At 53.2% G+C, this 19,077-nt stretch overlaps 1 protein-coding gene across 4 annotated transcripts; it reads right to left on the reverse strand.

Moving 5' to 3' along the window:
* Positions 1 to 1,693: 1,693 nt before the first annotated feature.
* HNRNPL (heterogeneous nuclear ribonucleoprotein L) lies at positions 1,694 to 17,353 on the reverse strand. 4 transcript variants are annotated; one of them, XR_012427574.1, is made up of 14 exons: positions 14,694 to 14,981; positions 12,307 to 12,425; positions 11,160 to 11,397; positions 10,952 to 11,039; positions 9,296 to 9,390; positions 9,135 to 9,207; positions 6,927 to 6,996; positions 5,799 to 5,870; positions 5,407 to 5,687; positions 4,200 to 4,321; positions 3,707 to 3,908; positions 2,911 to 2,968; positions 2,705 to 2,800; positions 1,694 to 2,098 (listed from the first exon to the last, which is right to left on the reverse strand). XR_012427574.1 is itself a non-coding variant. In XM_065536580.1 (13 exons), exons 1-13 carry the CDS (start codon positions 14,958 to 14,960, stop codon positions 2,040 to 2,042), a joined length of 1,770 nt encoding a protein of 589 aa, XP_065392652.1. In that variant the 5' UTR covers positions 14,961 to 14,981; the 3' UTR covers positions 1,694 to 2,039. The 4 variants fall into 4 exon arrangements, 3 of the variants coding, with proteins under 3 accessions (XP_065392652.1, XP_065392653.1, XP_065392651.1); XM_065536580.1 differs by lacking the exon at positions 6,927 to 6,996; XM_065536581.1 differs by lacking the exons at positions 6,927 to 6,996; positions 14,694 to 14,981 and adding an exon at positions 17,297 to 17,353 and having other exon boundaries at positions 5,407 to 5,870.
* Between the last annotated feature and the right edge of the window lie 1,724 nt (positions 17,354 to 19,077).

Here is a 19,077-nt window from a genome sequence, read left to right on the forward strand (position 1 = left end):
CAGTAAATTCCCAATGTGGGTTATTCTGAAGCACATATGCATAAACTTCAAGGTTTGTGAACTGCTCCTCTGCAAGTCACCTGTTCCCTCCAGTAGCAGTCAAAATCCTTCAACCAGGATCCTTCCAGGTGGTACCCCCCATTGCAAGGCATCTTCACCGGTTTGCATCTATACAAGTGGGAAGTTATCTACCATATGTTGCAATTATATAGATCCTTTATGTCTTGAGACATGGTCTGGCCCTTTCGCCCAGGATGGAGTGTAGTTGTGCCATCACAGCTCAAGCGATCCTCCTGCCTCAGCCCCTATGAGTAGCTTGGACTATAGGCACAGTGCATGCCACCATGCCCACATTTTTTTTTTCTTTTTTTGAGATGGAGTTTCACTTTCATCGCCCAGGCTGGAGTACAATGGCACAATCTCGGCTCACTGCAACCTCTGCCTCCCAGGTTTGAGCGATTCTCCTGCCTCAGCCTCTTGAGTAGCTGGGACTACAGGAACGTGCCACCATGCCCAGCTGATTTTTATTCTTTTAGCAGAGACAGGGTTTCACCATGTTGGTCAGGCTGGTCTCGAACTCTTGACCTTAGGTGATCCGCCCACCTCAGCCTCCTAAAGTGCTGGGATTACAGGCGCTTGCGCCACCGCGCCCGGCACACTTTTGTATTTTTTGTAGACAGGGTTTTGCCATGTTGCCCAGGCTGGTCTCAAACTCCTGGCCTTAAGTGGTCTGCACCTTGGCTTCCCGAAGTGCTGGGATTACAAGCATGGGCCACTCAGCAATTCCACTGGCACGAATTTACCTCCTGATCAGTATCAGTGAAGTTGACCAAGATATTTGTATAAAGATATGTGTTACAGTGCTGTTTACAATAGCAAAAATAGACCTGGAAATTACCCTTTGGGATCAGGTTGAGTAAATCATGACACACCCACACAATGACACTGTAAGGGCAAAGACAAATCACTCTGAAATGATACAGAACACCAAGGTTGTGGGGTTTTTTTTGACACCCCGTTGCCCAGGCTGGGGTGCAGTGACGCCGTCACAGCTCACTGCAGCCTTACCCTCTCGTTGGGTTGGGGTGCTCCACCTCAGCCTGCCAGGTAGCTAGGACTACAGGGACGCGCCACGGTGCCCAGCTAATTTTTGTGTTTTTAGTAGAGGTGGGGTTTCACCATGACGGCAGGGCTGGAAACTTTTATTTTTGAGATAGCATCTTGCTGTCACCCAGGTTGGAGTGCAGTGGTGTTATCACTGCAGCGTTAACCTCCCAGGCTCAACTGACCCACCTGCCTCAGCCTCCTGAGTAGCTGGGACTACAGGTGTTCTGCAAAACCCACCTCAACTTTTTTTGTAGTGACAAGGTTTCACCATGCTGCCCTGGCTGGTCTTCACCTCCTGAGCTCAAATTATCTGCCCCGCCTTGGCCTCCCCAAAGTGCTGTGATTATAGGTGTGATGACCCACTGCACCCGACAGAGCTTGCCTGGGCAGGGCCCACTAAGAATGCCACTAAGCCTGCTGGATTTTCCTCAAAGACTCAATTGCTAGCACCATTCTCAGTCTGCAGCCCACCCTACTCCTCTCAGGTCTCTGTATGCCTCCAGAGGGCCTGCGACTGTGCCCAGGCCTGCTCATGTCTCTTCAGGACAGACAGGGAGGAAAGCAGACATCCTGGAATGCCAGCAAGTGCTGTGTTTATTTTCCAAACAATTTTATTGAAATGTGTGTGCCAAGAGTACATGGGCAGCACAAATGAATGAACAGGAAAAAGAAAAAAAAAAAATCACATGTACAGTAATTTTTTAAAAGTGAAGGTTAATCTTGGGAGATATCAGTTCCCTTCTCCCTCCCCCTGCAGACTTTCAGCGTTTCCATTAAGGTTAAGCCTCTAAGAACCTAGCATTAAAAAAACAAAACAAAACAAAAAAAGGAATACAAGATCTTTTGCAAATAACAAAAACAAAAAACAAAAAATGGCATAAAGGAAAGAGAAATGCCTTCCTGCTCAGATGGGACTCTTCCTAGGCACCTAATTAAGAGGCGTGCTGAGCGGTGGAGAAACACAACTTCAGAGTGTAAGGGTATGGACCATCTGAAAAGGAGAGAGAAGTTTGGTTGGGTCCCGTCTTTGGAGGCTCCCCAAACCCAGGTCCCCTCAATTTTGCACCCATCTCCCATTTTCTGCAGGTCAACTGCAGGGGTCTAGGAAGTGACTGCCCAACGTAAGGCTTCAAGATGAGCCAATTTTATTATCAATTATGCACGGCATTTCTCCTTCTCTTCCCTCATTCCCATAGAGAATTCCATTCCTATCTCCCTTGCCAGCCCAAGGCAGTGGGCCTCTCCCAGCAAGTAGGTGGGCAAGTTTTACCTGCTGGATAGTGTTGCCTCTTTCCTAGGTAACAAAGTGGCTTTCCTACCTAAGCCAGTCTCTGATGCAAAGAGAGAATGCCACCTCCCTGGAGGACAAGCCTGAGCAACTCCCAAGCTGGCAGAGTGGCAGCAGGTAGTCACGCTGGCTCTCTCCCATGAGGAGCACAGGCTGCTCTCCAGGTGAGCAGGTCCCACCTGCCCGTGTCACCAGCAGTGAGAAGATCCCCGGGGTCCTATCTTAAGGGCAGGAAAGACATCCCTGGCCTGAAGCCAGCCAACCCATTAGGTCACCAGGTTGATGCCTGCAGGACTCACAGATACTCACTTGGGTTTTTCATCTGGTAATGGTTCAGGAAGCCCAGCGTCTCCAGGGCATCGCTCTTAGATTCCCACTCCAGCAGTCCAGAGGAGCTGCGCTCACCTGATTGCAAAGGGGAAAAGCAACGGTTTTAGACTGACCCAATGGGAACTAGGCAGCTGCCCACCAACCACCAAGTAACTAGGGGAAGGATATGGGCACACTCGACTCACTTTTGCCTGAGAATACTTTCACAGAAGATGGCCGCTTCACTCCCAGCTCATCGCAGATCTGCAAAAGAAATAGGTAGTAAATGAACTCTGGAACAAAAGGGCCGTCACACAGGATTCAAGCAGACCAGGCCCTGCATGACTCAGTATTTGAAGTTTTCAGGAGAAAAGGCTTGTAGATTTTATCACACACCCTAAAGGCATCCCAGCAACAATGCTCTTTAATTATTAAATTGCCTGAGACTGCAAGGCTGCTTTTTCTTTTTTTCATCTCCCATTCTCAACAGCTATCTGGGCATCCTCACCGGGCTATTTGCTGAACGCAAGGCCAACGTTTCACACCACAGCCAGATCCACTTGAGTTCCTCCTCCCTTCCTGCTGCCTCAGTTGCCTGACTGAGCTTTACAGGGCCCCACCTTCTGATGGTATCAGGGTGATGATGGCACCCCAAGGCTCTGCCAATGCGGTTCTTGTGAAACTGGGCCCTCATCACTGGGCCTAGGAAGCAGCTTTCCCAGCAAATGAGGAGTTGCTCTGCTTGCCAAAAATGCAAGGAAGGAACGCGGCAAACGGTATTGCTAGGAACTTGGTGCCATTCTCACCCTTTTCAGTTTCAGAGCAGGGATCTGTATCTGTCCTGGCCTCTGCTGTGTCCCTAGCACTCAACCCAGGGCCAGGCAGCACAGGAGTTCAACAACTCTGCAAATAGGAGCTAGTTGCAGAAAAAACTGAAATGAATGGCCTACTCAGGCGGCCGTGGTGAGGACCCGACTGCCTGCGTAGTTCCACAGCACAAACCTCAAAGAAGTTCTCCTCGGTCACCTCCAGCGGGGCGTTGAAGAAGTGCAGCACATTGCTGGGGTGCTGGATGCGGTTCTTGGCTGCCTGCTCTGGGGTGGAGAACCGATTGTTCCGGGACTCACTGAAGTCTTTGTAACTGCAAGACCCGTCTTCCAACCCGTATGACTGACCGGGCATGATGGCTGGCTGCTTGGAGACACTGCAAGAGGGAAGAAAGGGGAGCCTTTGTCATACCCAAAGTTGTCCCCCAAGCTTTCCCCTGTGGCCTCCAGAGGCTCAGCTTGCCCTGTGTGCCTTGGGGCATTGCTCTACAGCTGAGGCAAGGCTGACCCACTTTCTCCTGTGGTGTCAGAGAAACATCTGGGAACACACCTGCCACATCCCATTTCTGTGTGAGTCAACACCTTGGCCTCACCGTGCTCCTCTGCTGGGCCCCGTTCCCCTCCTTTTCCCCTGTACCTCTGCCACCCTCCCTAGCCTGAGCACCTACCAGACATTCAGCTTCTGCCCAAACATAAAGTTGTTGTTGAGGTGGGTAATGGCCCGGTCCACAGCGTAGCCATCAGCCATCTCCACCATGGCGGCCCCTGGCTTGCTTTTCATGAATTTCACCTTGGGGAGAGTAGCTGCCGTCAGCACCTCCGTCCAGCTGCCAGGATCCCCTCTCCTGCCCCTCCCAAGTTAGTAATAATAACCCCTGCTCTAGCTCTGGGCTCCCATGTCCTCACAGTGAATCGGGACCACTAGAAAAATGTGCCTGGCCCATACCAAGTACTCAGCTCAAGGTGAGCAGCAGAGCCTGGGTCATGTTTTTAACTGTGGGACATAACCCAACACCAAGTCATTTAGTGGAGCACGACAAAAAACTGCAGGAATGAGAAATCACATCAGCCATTTTCACCATTCTGCCTGTTACACACACGTGTGATCTATGGATGGCTGTGTCTACGGTCACAAGGTCAAATACTCCTTCAGCTAGGTTACAATGGAGCAGTGCCGGCTCTGGAGCCAGGCGGTCTGACTCTGAGTCCCACTTCACTTAAAGGCTATGTGAACCCGGGTGGGTTATTTGAGGCCCCCGTCCTCCACTTCCCGCGTCCATCTCATTAAGGACTAATGTGAGAAATTACACAGGTCACTACATGTAAAGCACCTTTAACAGTACCTGGTAACTAACAACACTTCACCTGTGTTATGAACTACTCTAAGTAACGGGCCAAGTCAGGAGCTACACAAAGGCTCCCAAGACCCAGATGGGTTTAATATAAGGAAAACGTCACATGGTTTCAGGTAGACACTTAGCCACCACCAGCCACAGTCAACTATCCCATGGGAAGGCAGAAGGCCTAGTGTTGCCAGGTCTTCAAGTTTTCAGGAGGAAATCCTTAAACGATAAGTGTTTCACTATGATGGGTTCATTTTTATGTTTTATAAATCTATACTGATGTACTAGTATTAGTACTTTTATGTGATAAAGACATTTTTTTTAAAACATTCGTAATTCAAAAACAAAACACCCACATGCAGTGAGGACCAAACAAAGCCCATCTGCAAGCAGGCTGCCTGGGCTCACTAAGTCACTCACTCCGGGCCTGCCCGCCCGGCGCCACACCAGGCTCCCCCTGGTTCTTCCCCCTGTGCTGACTGGCAAGATACAAGGCTCAGCGAGGAACCCAGCGGGCCTGGCAGCAGCTCACCTTCTCCACATTGCCATACAAGCAGAAGACATTGAAGACTCGATCACAGTTCATCTTAGATTGATCCAAGCCATAGACCATGAGCACAGGGCTGTCGGCGTGAGGGCCATACTCGGGTGGTGGGGGAGGGGGTGGGGGGTGCCCATACTGGGGGCCGTAGCGACTTGGGCCCCGACGGTGACCCCCCACTGGTGGACCCATCCTTCTCCCTTCGTAGTGAGGTGGGGGGGGCCCGTAGCCCTCATCATGGTAATGGCTGTGGTACCCACCGTGGGGCCCTCCTGGGGGGTGGGAAGGAAAGAGAGGGAGGACGGGTGAGAATTTGCACGGCGGGCGGCGGGCAGGGGCACATGAGCCACGGGAGTCCACGGAGGGGAACCCCCTGCCCTCACCATATTCTGCGGGGTGATCTCCCAGGAGAGGGGGCTGCCTCTGGCGTTTGTTGGGGTTGCTGCCAGGGTCACCTGTGGACAGAGAAAACAGTTAGGAGTCTCACTCAGAAATTGGCCTCTCTCCCTCCCTCCTGACTGCACAGGCTGATGAGAGTCCCCCAGCTCCTGCAAACTGCAAGCCCCCCCTTCCTCAAGGGCTGCGGGGCCTCCTTTTGTGATCTGACCTATGGCGGGCATGAAGCCCGAGCCTCAAAGCTGGTGCCCACTCCTTCCCCCGCTCACACCAAAGGGTTGGTCTTGTTCTGTGAAGGACAAGGCCAGGTTCTGTGCTCTCACCTGCCCTGACCCTGGGAGAAAGCCTAGCTCCCAGGCCCTCTGGGGAACCTGCAGCTGCTACAGAAGGTGATATATTATGGAGAACCAAAAGCAGCTTTCTAAACTGACTCCCAATAAAGGGAGAGTAGATTAAAAACAGGAAAATAACCCAGGAGGGAAGCAAGCAAGCTTGCCCCACAAAGCCCCCCAGGTTTTAGGAGCTCCAGACTGTCTCTGTAGATCCCTTCTTTCTTAATCCCAGTCCCCCCTCCCTCCCAGTCCCGCCAGCCCAAGACGGACTGACTGTAGGAGCTGACAAGCAGGGCAATGGCAAAATCAGTTCAAAGAAGCAATCATGTACAAGGTACCGACATTCCCACACCCAACAATGGCGCAGATCCACCCGACCCCAGCAGTTTGTAATCACTGCCGTTAACTTAGCGCTTAAGTGGCAGGCACTGGGCTAAGCGCTTTACAGACATCACAGCTTCTCAAATTCCTCACAACAACCCTATGAGGTAGGTTCTGACATTTCAGCCCCATTTTACAGATAAGAAGACTGAGTCATTAACTTTTAACTGAGCAGTTAAAAGACGCTTGGCCCAAAGTCACAAAGCAAGTCAGTGACTGAACCAGATTTGAACCCAGGTCTGGCTGACTCCAAAACCCAGGGCTCGAAACCACTGCCCTTTCCTGCCACCCGGCCTGGGTTTTGTTACCAGTCATTACAAAGATGGAAAAGGACTACTTACAGCAGAAGTACAGAGTACAATGTCCATTTGTCACAAAAAACAAATCTGTATTTTCTCTTACCATTGGACGCTTCAACAGTGAGTTAGCACAGTTCTGAAAGATGGCGTCCCATCAAACATACACTGCGACCCTGCATCACATGGTTTTACAGTCATAAATACAAGTCACGGTACACATCCGCTACAATTTTTTTAAAGAATTGTTTTAAAAGTCAGTATTTTGATTAAATCAAAAATGGCTCACAGATGTTCTGTCCTCAGAAGATATCAGAAAAGTGGAAATAAAGGTGTATGAAGTGGGTAGTGTCCCTCCGTGTTGTCACCTCCTCACATATGTGCTGCAGTGCGGTGGTGCGGTGCTTCTGGCTGTGTAGCGCTCCGTGTGCGTGTCTCCTGGTATGAGGTGTGCCAGTGGCCCCACTACGCTCGCGCTTTTGGCCTTGGGAGCGCACCTGGTTACCCGGCAGCAGGTAACTGTGTGCCTCTGAGCTGTTTGGCTGTCTGGTTTTAGGTCTGTTTTTTTTTTTTTTTTTTTTTTTTTTTTGTTGTGGTTAAATTTTTTTGTTTCTGATCTCCAGTTGGTGCAGATTATGTTGGCAGCCGGTGACTGCAGAAAAAATAAAAATATCAAAACAGAAAAAAAAGAAGGCCCTCCCCAAACCAAAGGACTTAAAAAACAAAACCCATATGGCGAGGAATGGAGAGAGGATCCTATTGTCTTGGAGGCCCATGGAATCTACTTCCGTCTATGAAACGTTCTCCGAAAAGAGCACCGCTCGCTGGCTGGCTGGGACAGCTCTGTTCTCTGTGTTTCCTACTTCTGTGTACATTCTCGGGTTCAAGTTTGCTTGGATTTTGACTTTTTTAATGTTTAATAAAAAAAGCAGTGTCTGCTGCCATGTTGCGTCTCTTTCTCTCTTTGTCTCTGTATGCCTCTGTCTCTGTGCTTGTAGCTGTTCCTTGGAGCGCGGTGTGGTGTTCTTGATGTAGTGAGCTCAAGTCTGCAGCTGTTTCTGGGGACGTGGTGGAGGCTGCATGTTCTGTTCTCTCCAGGAAGAGCTAGTGGTTTTCTACCCTGTGTGTTGGTGAGCAATGTGCAGAGGCAGAGCCGCTGAAGTATGGTTCCTGAGGGGTGGCGAAGCACCGCCCTCACTCCAGGTCACCTCATCAGCCCTCGTTTTTTTTTGGGCCCCAGCCTTGGGGCTGCCAAAGCTGAGAGGCATCAAAACCAATGCACAGCCAGCCCCCTGCCACTAGCCCCTGCCGGTCTGCACATCTTCTATTTATGTTCCTTGGAGAAGAAATGGTTGTTGCCATGTTTCTGTTAGCAGTCATGTAATGCCATTGCCCGCTCTGGTACATTCACTTGGTCACCAATTTGCCTCTGACCTTTGGAGGGAGCAGCCAGGCCCACAGGGCCCACTGTGAGGATCCTGGGGAGAGTCTAGCCCACCCTGCCCACTGCTTCCCAGATGCAAGGGCAAGCAAGACAGGCCTGCCTATGAATGGGGGGCTTTGGCCTCTCAGGGCCTGTGCGATGTCAGCATCGAGCCTCCTCCCTCAGCCCATGGTCCGACGTATCAGACCAAGAGACACAGAGATGGATGGTCTTGTTGGGGGGCTGCCGCTGTTTCTCACAGGCAATCCTCCACCTCTCCCTGCTACCAAAGGCAAACCATTCTTGACAGACACTAGGAAGGGGGTTGTCCATTTGGGCCACCTGCAGAGATGTTGCGTCCCCTCTACAAATGATGTGAGGCATGTCCGCCCTGGTCCAATCCAGAGTGTCTCACCTCCACAGGGTCAGCTTGCTCAAAGGCTCGCTGCAAGAGCCCGGGAGATCTCATTGCCCCCCACACTGCCACTCCCCCAAATCAGACCCTCTCAACAACGCAGAACAAGAGGACAATTCCTGGCCCAGCAAGAATGGAGTCAGTGACCCTAACCAGACTCTCAAAGGAGCCACTGCTGATTTCTAAGGCCACCCCCATGCCTCATCCTCAGTGAGGCCCTGCTCCCCACCCGTCCAGGCTTCTGCCTTGCCTCTGTATCCTGGGCAGCACCGGAAGGCCCCAAGCAGCAGTGAAGACCCAAGGAGGCCTCTCACGCCCCTTATCCCACTAGGATGTCCAAGAGCTGACCCCAAGGCCCTCCCATGTCCATGGGGAGCCCAATGGCATTACATAACCCTGAGCCCAGACCTATGAAGTGCACTAGTCGAGTGAAGGCAAGGCAGGTATGTTTAGAACAAAGTGGCCATCAAGATTACCTTGTCCACTGAGATTGGGGTTTGTGTAGTCCCAAGTATCCTGATCATTCTTGAACACATTCAAGCGTGTAGGCTGCAAGGACAAGACAAGGCTTGAGGTCAGCCATGCCCCAGCTCACCTGGAAGCTGACGAGGGGGAGTCAGTCACCTCCCAGACGTACCTTTGCATATTCGATCTTCAGGGTGCAACAGCCAGAATAGATATCAGCCCCATTGAGAGAGGCTTTGGCCCGCTGGGCACTTTGAACAGAGTCAAATGTGAGTCAAGTTAAGGAAAGTCGCATCACAGGAGATCTTGGAGAAGGACTTCAAGTTACCCCAGAGAGGGATAAGGACAAGGTGGTATCCTAAGACTGTGGTACAGGTGGAGGCTTTGGGATTAGCTCACTGCCCAGTCACTAGCCTCAGGTTGAGAGACCAAAATGGCGTTGATGGACTCAATGCTGCCCTGGATGAGCAGTTACTGGCCAGAGTTCTCTCATAATCTGCACCCCCACCCACGGCTACTAGCAACCTCTTCTGCCACACCACCTTCTCCATCTCAGCCCTCTGGCCCTTCAACTAAATCTGAAACCACCACCCAACTACAGCTCTGCCCTGAAAGTCCATCAGTGGCTTTTTCCTGCCTCTGCCCCAAGCATCATATCGCTGTCTAGGATGCCCTAAAAACTTCTTCCAAACCCATCTGCTTGCCAGCTACTCTGCGATCCTCAGATCTTTCAGTTTCTCCATCCAACACAAGCTCCTTCTGACTTTACCACCTTTGCAGAGGCTGTTTCCTTCACCTTGAGTATCAGCTCCTATTTGCTCATAGAAATAGGACATCACCTCCTCAGAAATCTTCACACATGCTGCGCCTTTTTTTTTTGGGATATGGAGTCTCACTGTGTTGCCCAGGATGGAGTGCAGTGGCACACTCTCGGCTCACTGCAATCTCCGCCTTCCAGGCCCAAGCGATTCTCTTGCCTCGGCCTCCAGAGTAGCTGGGATTACATGCATTCACCACCATGCCTGATTAATTTTTGTATTATTAGAGACAGGGTTTCACCATGTTGGCCAGGCTGGTCTCAAACTCCTGACCTCAGGTGATCCGCCCGCCTCAGCTTCTGAAAGTGCTGGGATTGCAAGTATGGGCCACTACACCCGGCCCCACATCCCCTTTTAAATAAATTCCTTTTCCCAAGGGTACATTTTCTCACGACCTCTTGAGACTACGTTCCCCATATCTTGGTCACTCGTATTTGGCTTAGAATAAACATCTTTAAAAATAAATTCCTAGCCTGGCGCGGTGGCTCACGCCTGTAATCCCACCACTTTGGGAGGATGAGGTGGGTGGATTGCCTGAGGTCAGTTCGAAACCAGCCTGGCCAACATGAAACCACATCTCTACTAAAAATACAAAAAACTAGCTGGGCATGGTGGTGGGGGTCTATAATCCTACTAGGGAGGCTGAGGTGGGAGAATTGCTTGAACCTAGGAGGCAGAGGTTGCAGTGAGCCAGTATCGCGCCACTGCACTCCAGCCCAGGCAACAAGGGCTAAACTCCATCTCAAAATATAAATAAATAAAAAAAAAGAAAACAAAAATAAATTCCTTTGTATCTCCTAATACATGCTCTCTCTCCTAAGATCTGCACGTCCACACAATATGCCTCATTCTTTAACAGCCTCCCCACTCAGTCACTGGGCTCTGTGAAGGTATCTGGTACATGGCAGCCACTCCCATGGTCAGTAGACACATGCTGGCTCAAAGAATGACCACTGTCAAGCCCTGCAAGAGTCCCTACCCTAAGGAATACCTATTTTCCAGCAAAGGATATTCCACCATCGCCTGAACTCCATTCTTCCTGAAAATGACAATTCTCTGGACAGGGCCACAAGGATTACAGATAGTGTAAAGAACATCCTGCGAAAGTAAACACAGGCAAGATGAAGAGGCACTGCCAGGTCAGTCTGGCTTAGGGGAGGGAATGAGGGGAGAAAAGGAAGAAGGGACACCTCACAAGAAATGCCTGCTGGCACGCACCGTGGTGATCGAATAAATGGGGTTCAGGATGGTAAAGAGAAGCACACTGTTCACGCTCCGGGAGTCATCCGAGTCCCCGGGGCGGGAGATCTTCTGGCTGGTAGAGTAGTTGACAAAAGCTGGGTGACCGGCAATGTATATTTGGTTGTCGGCTGCGTAGTTCACTGCGTTGCAAGCCCCCAACACATCTTCAAACTCCACCAGTGCTTGTCTCTTTTTAGGCATTACCACCACATAGCTGGCAAAGAGAACACAGGTTTCAATCCTCTCAGGAAAATGGGGACAGGAGGAGGGTATCATTTGATTTTTTGAGAACTGACTCCTCCACAGCCTCTGGACTCCTCTGCGGCCCTATCATGGTTATGGTTCCCCAACCTGAACACCCCAAGACACAAGTAGTACCAAAGGCCAAAGAGGTCTAATTGAGCTAGACCTCCTCTGGGAAGCCTTCCTGACCTCTCCTCACCACACTAACAGATGCTGCCCATAGGATGGCTTCTTGAGCTTACGCTCTCACAGTGTAAATCACTCTAGGAGAGCAACTTTCTAAGAGAAGGAATCCAGATACAGCTCACTACTGTATCTGCAGTATATAGCATGCACCAAATATTCAGTAACTACTTGCTGAATGAAAGAACACTGGCCAGGAGCAGTGGCTCATGCCACTAACCTTAAAACTTGGGATGGCTAGGTGGGCAGATTGCTTGGGCCCAGGAGTTTGAGACCAGCCTGGCCAACATGGCAAAACCATGCCTTCACAAAAAAATATAAAAATTAGCCAGGCATGGTGGTGCATGCCTGTAGTCCCAGCTACTCAGAAGGCTGAGGCAAAAGGATTGCCTGAACCTGGGTAAGACTGCGCCACTACACTCTAGCCTGGGCCATAGAGCGAGACCTTACTCTGTCTTAAAAAAATAGAACACTGACGAGAAACTACAAGGCAAAGGAAAAAGGAAGGAAGGAAAAAGGATCATGGAACTTGCTGTAATCTGACAAAAAGTACAATGGCCAACCCAAAAGCAGAGGGGCCACAGAACCCAGACCAGTATGGCAACGAAATCACTACTTCCAACCAGAAATCGTGGACACACAAGGGCACCAAGAAGTCAACTCTGGAAGCCCAACTCCTGGCCTCCAAGCCCAGTACCTGATGGGTCCAAACTCCTGCAAGGCCTCCACAAGGTCAGCTTCCACCACACCGTCAATCAGGCCCCTGATGTGGACAACTGGGGAGGCAGGGGTTTTGTGCGGGTCATCGTAGTTCTCCTAAGAAAGGAAGCAAAAACAAGAATTCTTTTCTTGCTGTACAAGATGACGGCCCACTGGCCTTTGTGCTGTTGAAGACCCAGTCAGATAAGACAGTTGGATGTCATCCAGGAAGGATGCACAGAACAGACGAAGGGCAGCATTGAAGTCAATCAGCCCAAAAGGATTCTGGGTCAGCAGAACAGTGGTCCTGAGTGGGTGGTCACTTGCCCTCCGGCTCTTGCTGTAGCTTCTGAGGAAGGCAGATGGAGAGAGGACCACACAAGTTCCAAATATTACGTTCTTCCAGGGACCCCCCTCTCTTCCCACTGGTCCACTTGACCAAGGAAACATGGGAAAAGAGTAGCTGGAGAAGGAGACACACTGGGAGGAAGGGCTCTAACGGCTATCTGCTACAGTTTGAATGAGGACATCCCCTTTGCATGTGCCCCAAATTCCTTGCTCTTTCACTGGCTCAGCCACCATCACCTAGCTAAGTACACCTGTTCGCCACCACTCACACCTAGGTTCAGTCAGGGCAAAAAACAACACGTGCCCCAGAAACTGGGGCAGCCAGGCCAGTCTTGACCCCTTCTAGTCTTGAATCACCCTCCCACCAAAATCTGCTTTGGAAATTACTGCTTAGGTCAGACCAAGGAAAAACAGGACAAGAAAGGTCTCTTTTTTATTTTCTGAGATGGAGTCTCACTCTGTCACCCAGGATGGAGTGCTATGGCGTGATCTTGGTCTACTGCAACCTCCACCTCCCAGGTTCAAGCGATTCTCCTGCCTCAGCCTCCCAAGTAGCTGGAATTACAGGCCCCTGCCACCACACTCGGCTAATTTTTTTGAATTTTTAGTAGAGATGGTCTCTACTAAAACAGCCATGTTGGCCAGGCTGTTCTTGAATTCCTGACCTCAGGTGATCTGCCTGCCTCAGCCTCCCAAGTGATGGGATTACAGGCATGAGCCCCCACACCCAGACGGAAGGTCTTTTAGAAAGACCAGAAACTCCAATCCATACCATTAAGAACCAAGACTGCTCCTTCCTAGAAGTATCTTACACTCATCCACAGACAAAAGCCTCTGGTCATCAGGAGGAAAATTAACTCTCTTTCACCTCTCCTGGGCTCTGGGACCAGCCCCCTGTCTGAGAATCACTGGGCAGAAGAGCGTGGAATGGAGGTAGAATTGGATTCTATTTCAGGAATGAACCACCCGAACCACAGGGGGAGGCACTCCCGCCAGGTTAGCAGCTCCCACAAATGGGAGTTCTAACTCCAGCCCTGCCCCTCACTAGTTGTGCCACCTACAGTAATTCACCTCATCTCTCTCTTGGCCAATTTCCTCCTCTGTAAATCGGGAATCCCAGTACCTCTCCCAACCTCACGGAGGAGCGTTAAGGACTTTCAATTAAGATGTCTTTAAAACGTGTGGGACAAGGCCTGACAAAGATTAAAACGCTAGCAACTCATAACCCCTAAATCCCAGAAAACCCTGCAAATGGGCTGCACTGGAAGACTTCAAGATCTTGGAAGGAGTGGGGACTGGGCCCCACTCCAAAAGCAACGACTAGTGTTTTCGGAGAGAGTGATTACAAGGGATCGAAATTCCAGCACGGCCAGGGAACAGTTTCGTTTATCAAATCCTCGGTACCCAATGAATCCCCGGAACTTGTGATAGTTTCAAAGCTTCGCTCAACTCCTAAAAGGCTGAAAGTGCATTTAACAAATCCTCTTCCCATTTTCAATGTCTACAAAAATAACGGAGATACTCTGTTCTAATATTTAAACTAAACACATCCATTGCTGTATAGAAACAAGGCTGCGCCTCAGAGATTAAGCTGCCATCGGACGTAATTCCCCACTCCAGAGGACAAGGCCGCCGCCCACCCGTTCCCGCTCACGAGGCGCTCCCCCAACCGCCCACGAGGCCGGGCGGGAGAACTGCGCCTGCGCATGGGGCCAGCGAAGAAAAGGGGAAAAAAACCGGCCCGGCCTCGTGCCCGGCCCCCACACGCCAGCCCGCGGCGCCTGCGCCCTGGGCCGCTCGCCTCACGAGCTACTTCCTCCGCGCCCCCCCCGCCCAGCTCCGGACCGCGCGCACGCGCAGGCGCCTGTCCTCGCGCAAACCCCGCCGTTTGCCCAACGGCCGCCCCTCCCCCACACCGTCAACGGCGCGATGGCCTGAGCGCGTGCGCAGAAGCCCCCTAAAAAAATAAAATGCCCTCAAGGTGGGAAATTGTCCCGCACTTTCCGGCCTTCCCGGCTCCTAGGGCCCTGGCCTCACCCCGCCGCCGCCGCCGCCCGCCGCCCCGGCTCCTCCACCGCCACCGCCGCCGCCTCCGTGCTGGTCGCCGGCGTTGTCAGTCTTGAGCCGCTTAGGGGCCCGGCCGCCCTCACTGCCGCCGCCGTAGTAGCGGCCACCGCCGCCTCCGCCGCCCGCCGCCGCCATCTTCACCATCGCTCCCGACCGCCTCCGCTGCTCGTCCGGCTGCTGCCTCTGCTCCAGCCGCCGACGCCGCTTCTCCGCCCGGGGCAGCAGCCTCCGCGACATGGCGGCGCAGAACCCGCCTCCCCCCGCCTCTCATTGGGGGAGGGACACGCCCGTCACCCGCCGCCCCCACCCGATAGGGGGAGCCACTGGTCCCGCCGCGGGGGAAGGGTAGGCCTCCACACGCCTTGCGCGCTTATTGGACATTGCCCACGCCGTTCTGCAGGAGGACCCGCCCTTGTTTGTCTGAGACACTCTTTATAGGTGATCGCTTTCTGCCAGTCATTCCGTCGACCCCGCCGCCTTAAAATAAAATCCAATTTCATAGGTCGGATTTCTGGCGCGGGTGGCCTCCCTAAAAGCACCTGATAGGAGCGGCGCTCTAAACCTCCCAAGAATCCCCGCCTCCCTCCCACTTTCATTGGTCTCTTCACTAATCCGTCAGTACCCAGTCACAAAGACTACCTTCCCGCGCCACTTCGCAAGGAGACAAGGAAGCCCCGCCCTTTTTTGGTCTCTCTCCAGTGGTTACTACAGATGCCCATTCTTCTGCGTCTCCATTGATTGGTCAATGGAGAGTGGAGCGCACCCTCTCACTAGATGGTAGGACTACTGATACGCTCTGATTGGATAAAATGGGGAGCCCCACCCCAGGGTAGGCGCTCTTTGGTGCGGTCTACGAAACCAGCGAAGGCGAGAAGGCATGCGCAAATATGCTTTCAGGCACCGCCCAGAGGCGGGGCCACCCCTCTAGAGAGTGACGGCCTGGAATACTCGGAGTATTTACCGAGCGGCCACTGTGTATGCGCCGGAAGGCTAGACCAAGATTGACAGGAACTCCCAGGGTATCTCTGTCGCCATCACTATACCCTGTTCCTCTCTACCTCTAGGAAGAATTCTTAAAATCCCAAATCTGAGCCTTTTCCTCAGTATAAAACCACTCGCTGCTGCCGACTGTCTTCGGACCCTATCCAGTTCTAAATTCAGCCGCAACGCCTTTCGGTTTCCCTTGGGAGAAGGCTCTTCCGAGCACTCTCGATCTGTGCCCGTGCAGTCCCTTCCACCTGGGATAGTCCCTCCACTACCCCTCCTGCAGGAGCTAAGGGCCAAGTCATCTAGTCTGTGCGATCTAAATTCACAGGCCCCTGCCATCCCAGACCCCCAGCCGTAACTCGGGCCAGTGATTTTTACCTGACAGCTCGACCCCTATGAGCACCACAGGAGGCCCTGGCCCCGACCTTGGAGAGGGTGGCCACCTACCAAGCGCCCAGTGCAAGCCCCCTGCACAGGGGAGGCGTTCTTGTGATCTGTGCTTGCGTCAGACCTTTCTTCCTCAAGGGCGGGGTAAGACCACCCGCACTGCCCCGAGAGAATGTCGGAGGGTATCTCGACTCCAACTAAACCCAACTGGCGAAGCCTGGGGGTGGGGGAGACAAGCGCCCCAGTTATCACGCGCAAGCGGAGGGGTCAAACGGGGATTAACCCGGGATCCTGTCCTACGGAACATAACATTATGGGGCTGCCCGCGCCGGGCTGGCGGGGGGAACACCTTATCGAAGCTATTGGCAAGTGACGATGTCGCCAAAGGGGGAAAAAAATAGCGAAGCTAGCGTCGTGAGAAATGCGGGGGGCGCCTCAAAAGTGCTCCAGGACCTTTCCGCCTGGCTGATGGGGGCTTTCGAGTTGAGGTCCGGGTGGAAACTAAGTTTGAAATGGAGGCCGTGTGTGGTGGCTCACACCTGTAATCCCAGCACTTGGGGAGGCCGAGGCGGGAGGCTCGCTTGAGCCCCGGTGTTCGAGGTTGCAGTGAGCCGTGATGGCGCTCCTGCACTCCAGCCTGGGCGACGGAGCGAGACCCAATCTCAGAAAAAATGGGGTCTATGGCAATACAAGAGGGGGACAGGCGTGGTGGCTCTGCTGGCGAGGGAAAATAAAGTTGGGGGAGGGGGCCCTGCTGGGGACCTCGGTCAGCTCTCCCGGACGCCGGGAAGATCCGAACACGCTGACTGAACAGAGACGGAGGCGGGGCAGCGTCTGAAGCACGTGACCCGCGTGACGGGAGGAGGCGGGGCCGGTCGCGACGAAGGGCGGGGTCGCTCGGTCTCAACGTCAGAGGAATGCGGTGGGGGGAGGGGGAGAGAGGGGGCCCCTCCCCTCCCCGCCCCCGCGCCCGGCCCGGACGCCCCTCGCGCCGGCGCGCACGGCCGGAGCGCGGCGGTACGGTGTCCCCTGCGCCGCACGTTCCAGGCCGCCCGGCCGGCCTGGTGACCCGCAACCCCAGCGCTCCCGGCCGCCGCCCCGCCCCCACCCCGCTGCTCGGACCCCGGCCCCTGGTCGCGCGCGGCGCCGCCCGCCAGTGCCCCGGTCACCCTCCCGCACCCCTCGCCCCCAGCCCCTACCAGCTCGGCGGCGAGCCTGACCGGCCGTCCCGGATCGAAAAGAGCAGACACTGGGAAGTTTTGGGAGAGGGAGGGGCGGGCCTTAAAGGGACCACGACCTTTTTTCAGCACCGTGGGAGGAAGAAAAATTGGGGGCAGGGGGCGCGGGAACGGGGACACGGTAGGAGACCGAGGGTCGCCCCGCGGGGGAATGGAGGAAATCAGGCAAGAAAGGAGCGGGAAGACCTTGGAGCCGCGGTGTTCGGGCTCCGCGTCCCTTTTCCCCAAAAATCCACCCCCGCCCCCCGCAGACGGAAAGTCACGCAGTTGTTTGAGACTCGCGCATCTTTCCTCCTGGTCAGGCAAGTGTTGTTTTGGCTGAGGCAAGTGTTTGGGGTGTACATTGCTCACATAAGGAAATGGGCTGAAGGGACGCAAGTGACTAACCCAGGATGCCACAGCTTGCAAGTGGCATGGCGGGGCTGGTCTGACGCCGGAGCAGACGCATCACCACTGCACTGCAAGGCCTATTAGGGTGATGGGGTAGGCTGTAGAGTTGGGGGGTTCAGAGCAGGGGACTGGAGCCACCCTACCGGGGTTCCAACGTGGAAGCTGCATTTACTGTCTGTGGCCTTAGGAAAGTAACTTAGCCTTCCTCATCCGTTGGGATGGCGGTAGCAGCTTTGTCTGGATGGTCATGAGGAATGCAGAGAATGGAAACGGGACCTTAGAGGCCTACCCGCATTTCACAGTTGAAGTAAAAATGACCCAGAGGGTGGAAGAACCACGGAAAATTACCACAGCTGGGCAGCCTCTGAAAGAGCAAGTCGCTCCTGTTCTTAATCCACACAAAGCTTAATCTGACCCTTGCAGATCCCTGTAAACCCATGCCAGCCGGGCACGGTGGCTTCCCCTGTAATCCCAGCACTTGGGAGGCCGAGGTGGGCAGATGGCTTGAGGCCAGGAGCTCGTGACCAGCTTGGGCAACATGGCGAAACCTTCTCGCTACATAAAATACAAAAAATTAGCTGGGTATGGTGGCGTGCAACTGTATTCCCAGCTACTGAGGAGGCTGAGGCGGAAGGATCACTTGAGCCTAAGAGGTGGAGGCTGGCAAAGCGAGACCCTGTCTCAGAAACAAACAAACGACACCAAAAAAAAAAAAAAAAAAAAAAAAAGACTGGGCACCGTGGCTCACGCCTGTAATCGTAGCACTTTGGGAGGCCGAGGCAGGAGAATCACTTGAGGTCAGGGGTTTGAGACCAGCCTGGCCAACATGGCGAAACCCGGTCTCTACTTAAAATACAAAAATGAGGCTGGTGTGGTGGCAGCCGCCTGTAATCCCAGCTACTCAGAATGCCGAGGCAGGAGAATTGCTTGAACCCCTGAGGTGGAGGTTGCAGTGAGCCGAGATTGTGTGTGCCACTGCACTCCAGCCTGGGCAACAGAGTGAGACTCTGTCTCAAAAAAAGCCGGGTGCGGTGGCTCACGCCTGTAATCCCAACACTTTGGGAGGCCGAGGCGAGCCAATCACGAGGTCAGGAGATTGAGACCATCCTGGATAAAACGGTGAAACCCTCTCTCTACTAAAAAAAAATACATAAAATTAGCCGGGCGTGTTGGCGGGTGCCTGTAGTCCCAGCTACTCGGGAGGCTGAGGCAGGAGAATAGCGTGAACCCGGGAGGCGGAGTTTGCAGTGAACCGAGATCATGCCACTGCACTCCAGCCTGGGCGACCGAGCCTGGGCGACGGAGCAAGATTCCGCCTTAAATAAATAAATAAATAAATATAATGCTGCTGT

Source organism: Macaca fascicularis, chromosome 19 (assembly GCF_037993035.2).
Source record: "Macaca fascicularis isolate 582-1 chromosome 19, T2T-MFA8v1.1".
In the NCBI taxonomy this organism is placed as follows: domain Eukaryota; kingdom Metazoa; phylum Chordata; class Mammalia; order Primates; family Cercopithecidae; genus Macaca; species Macaca fascicularis.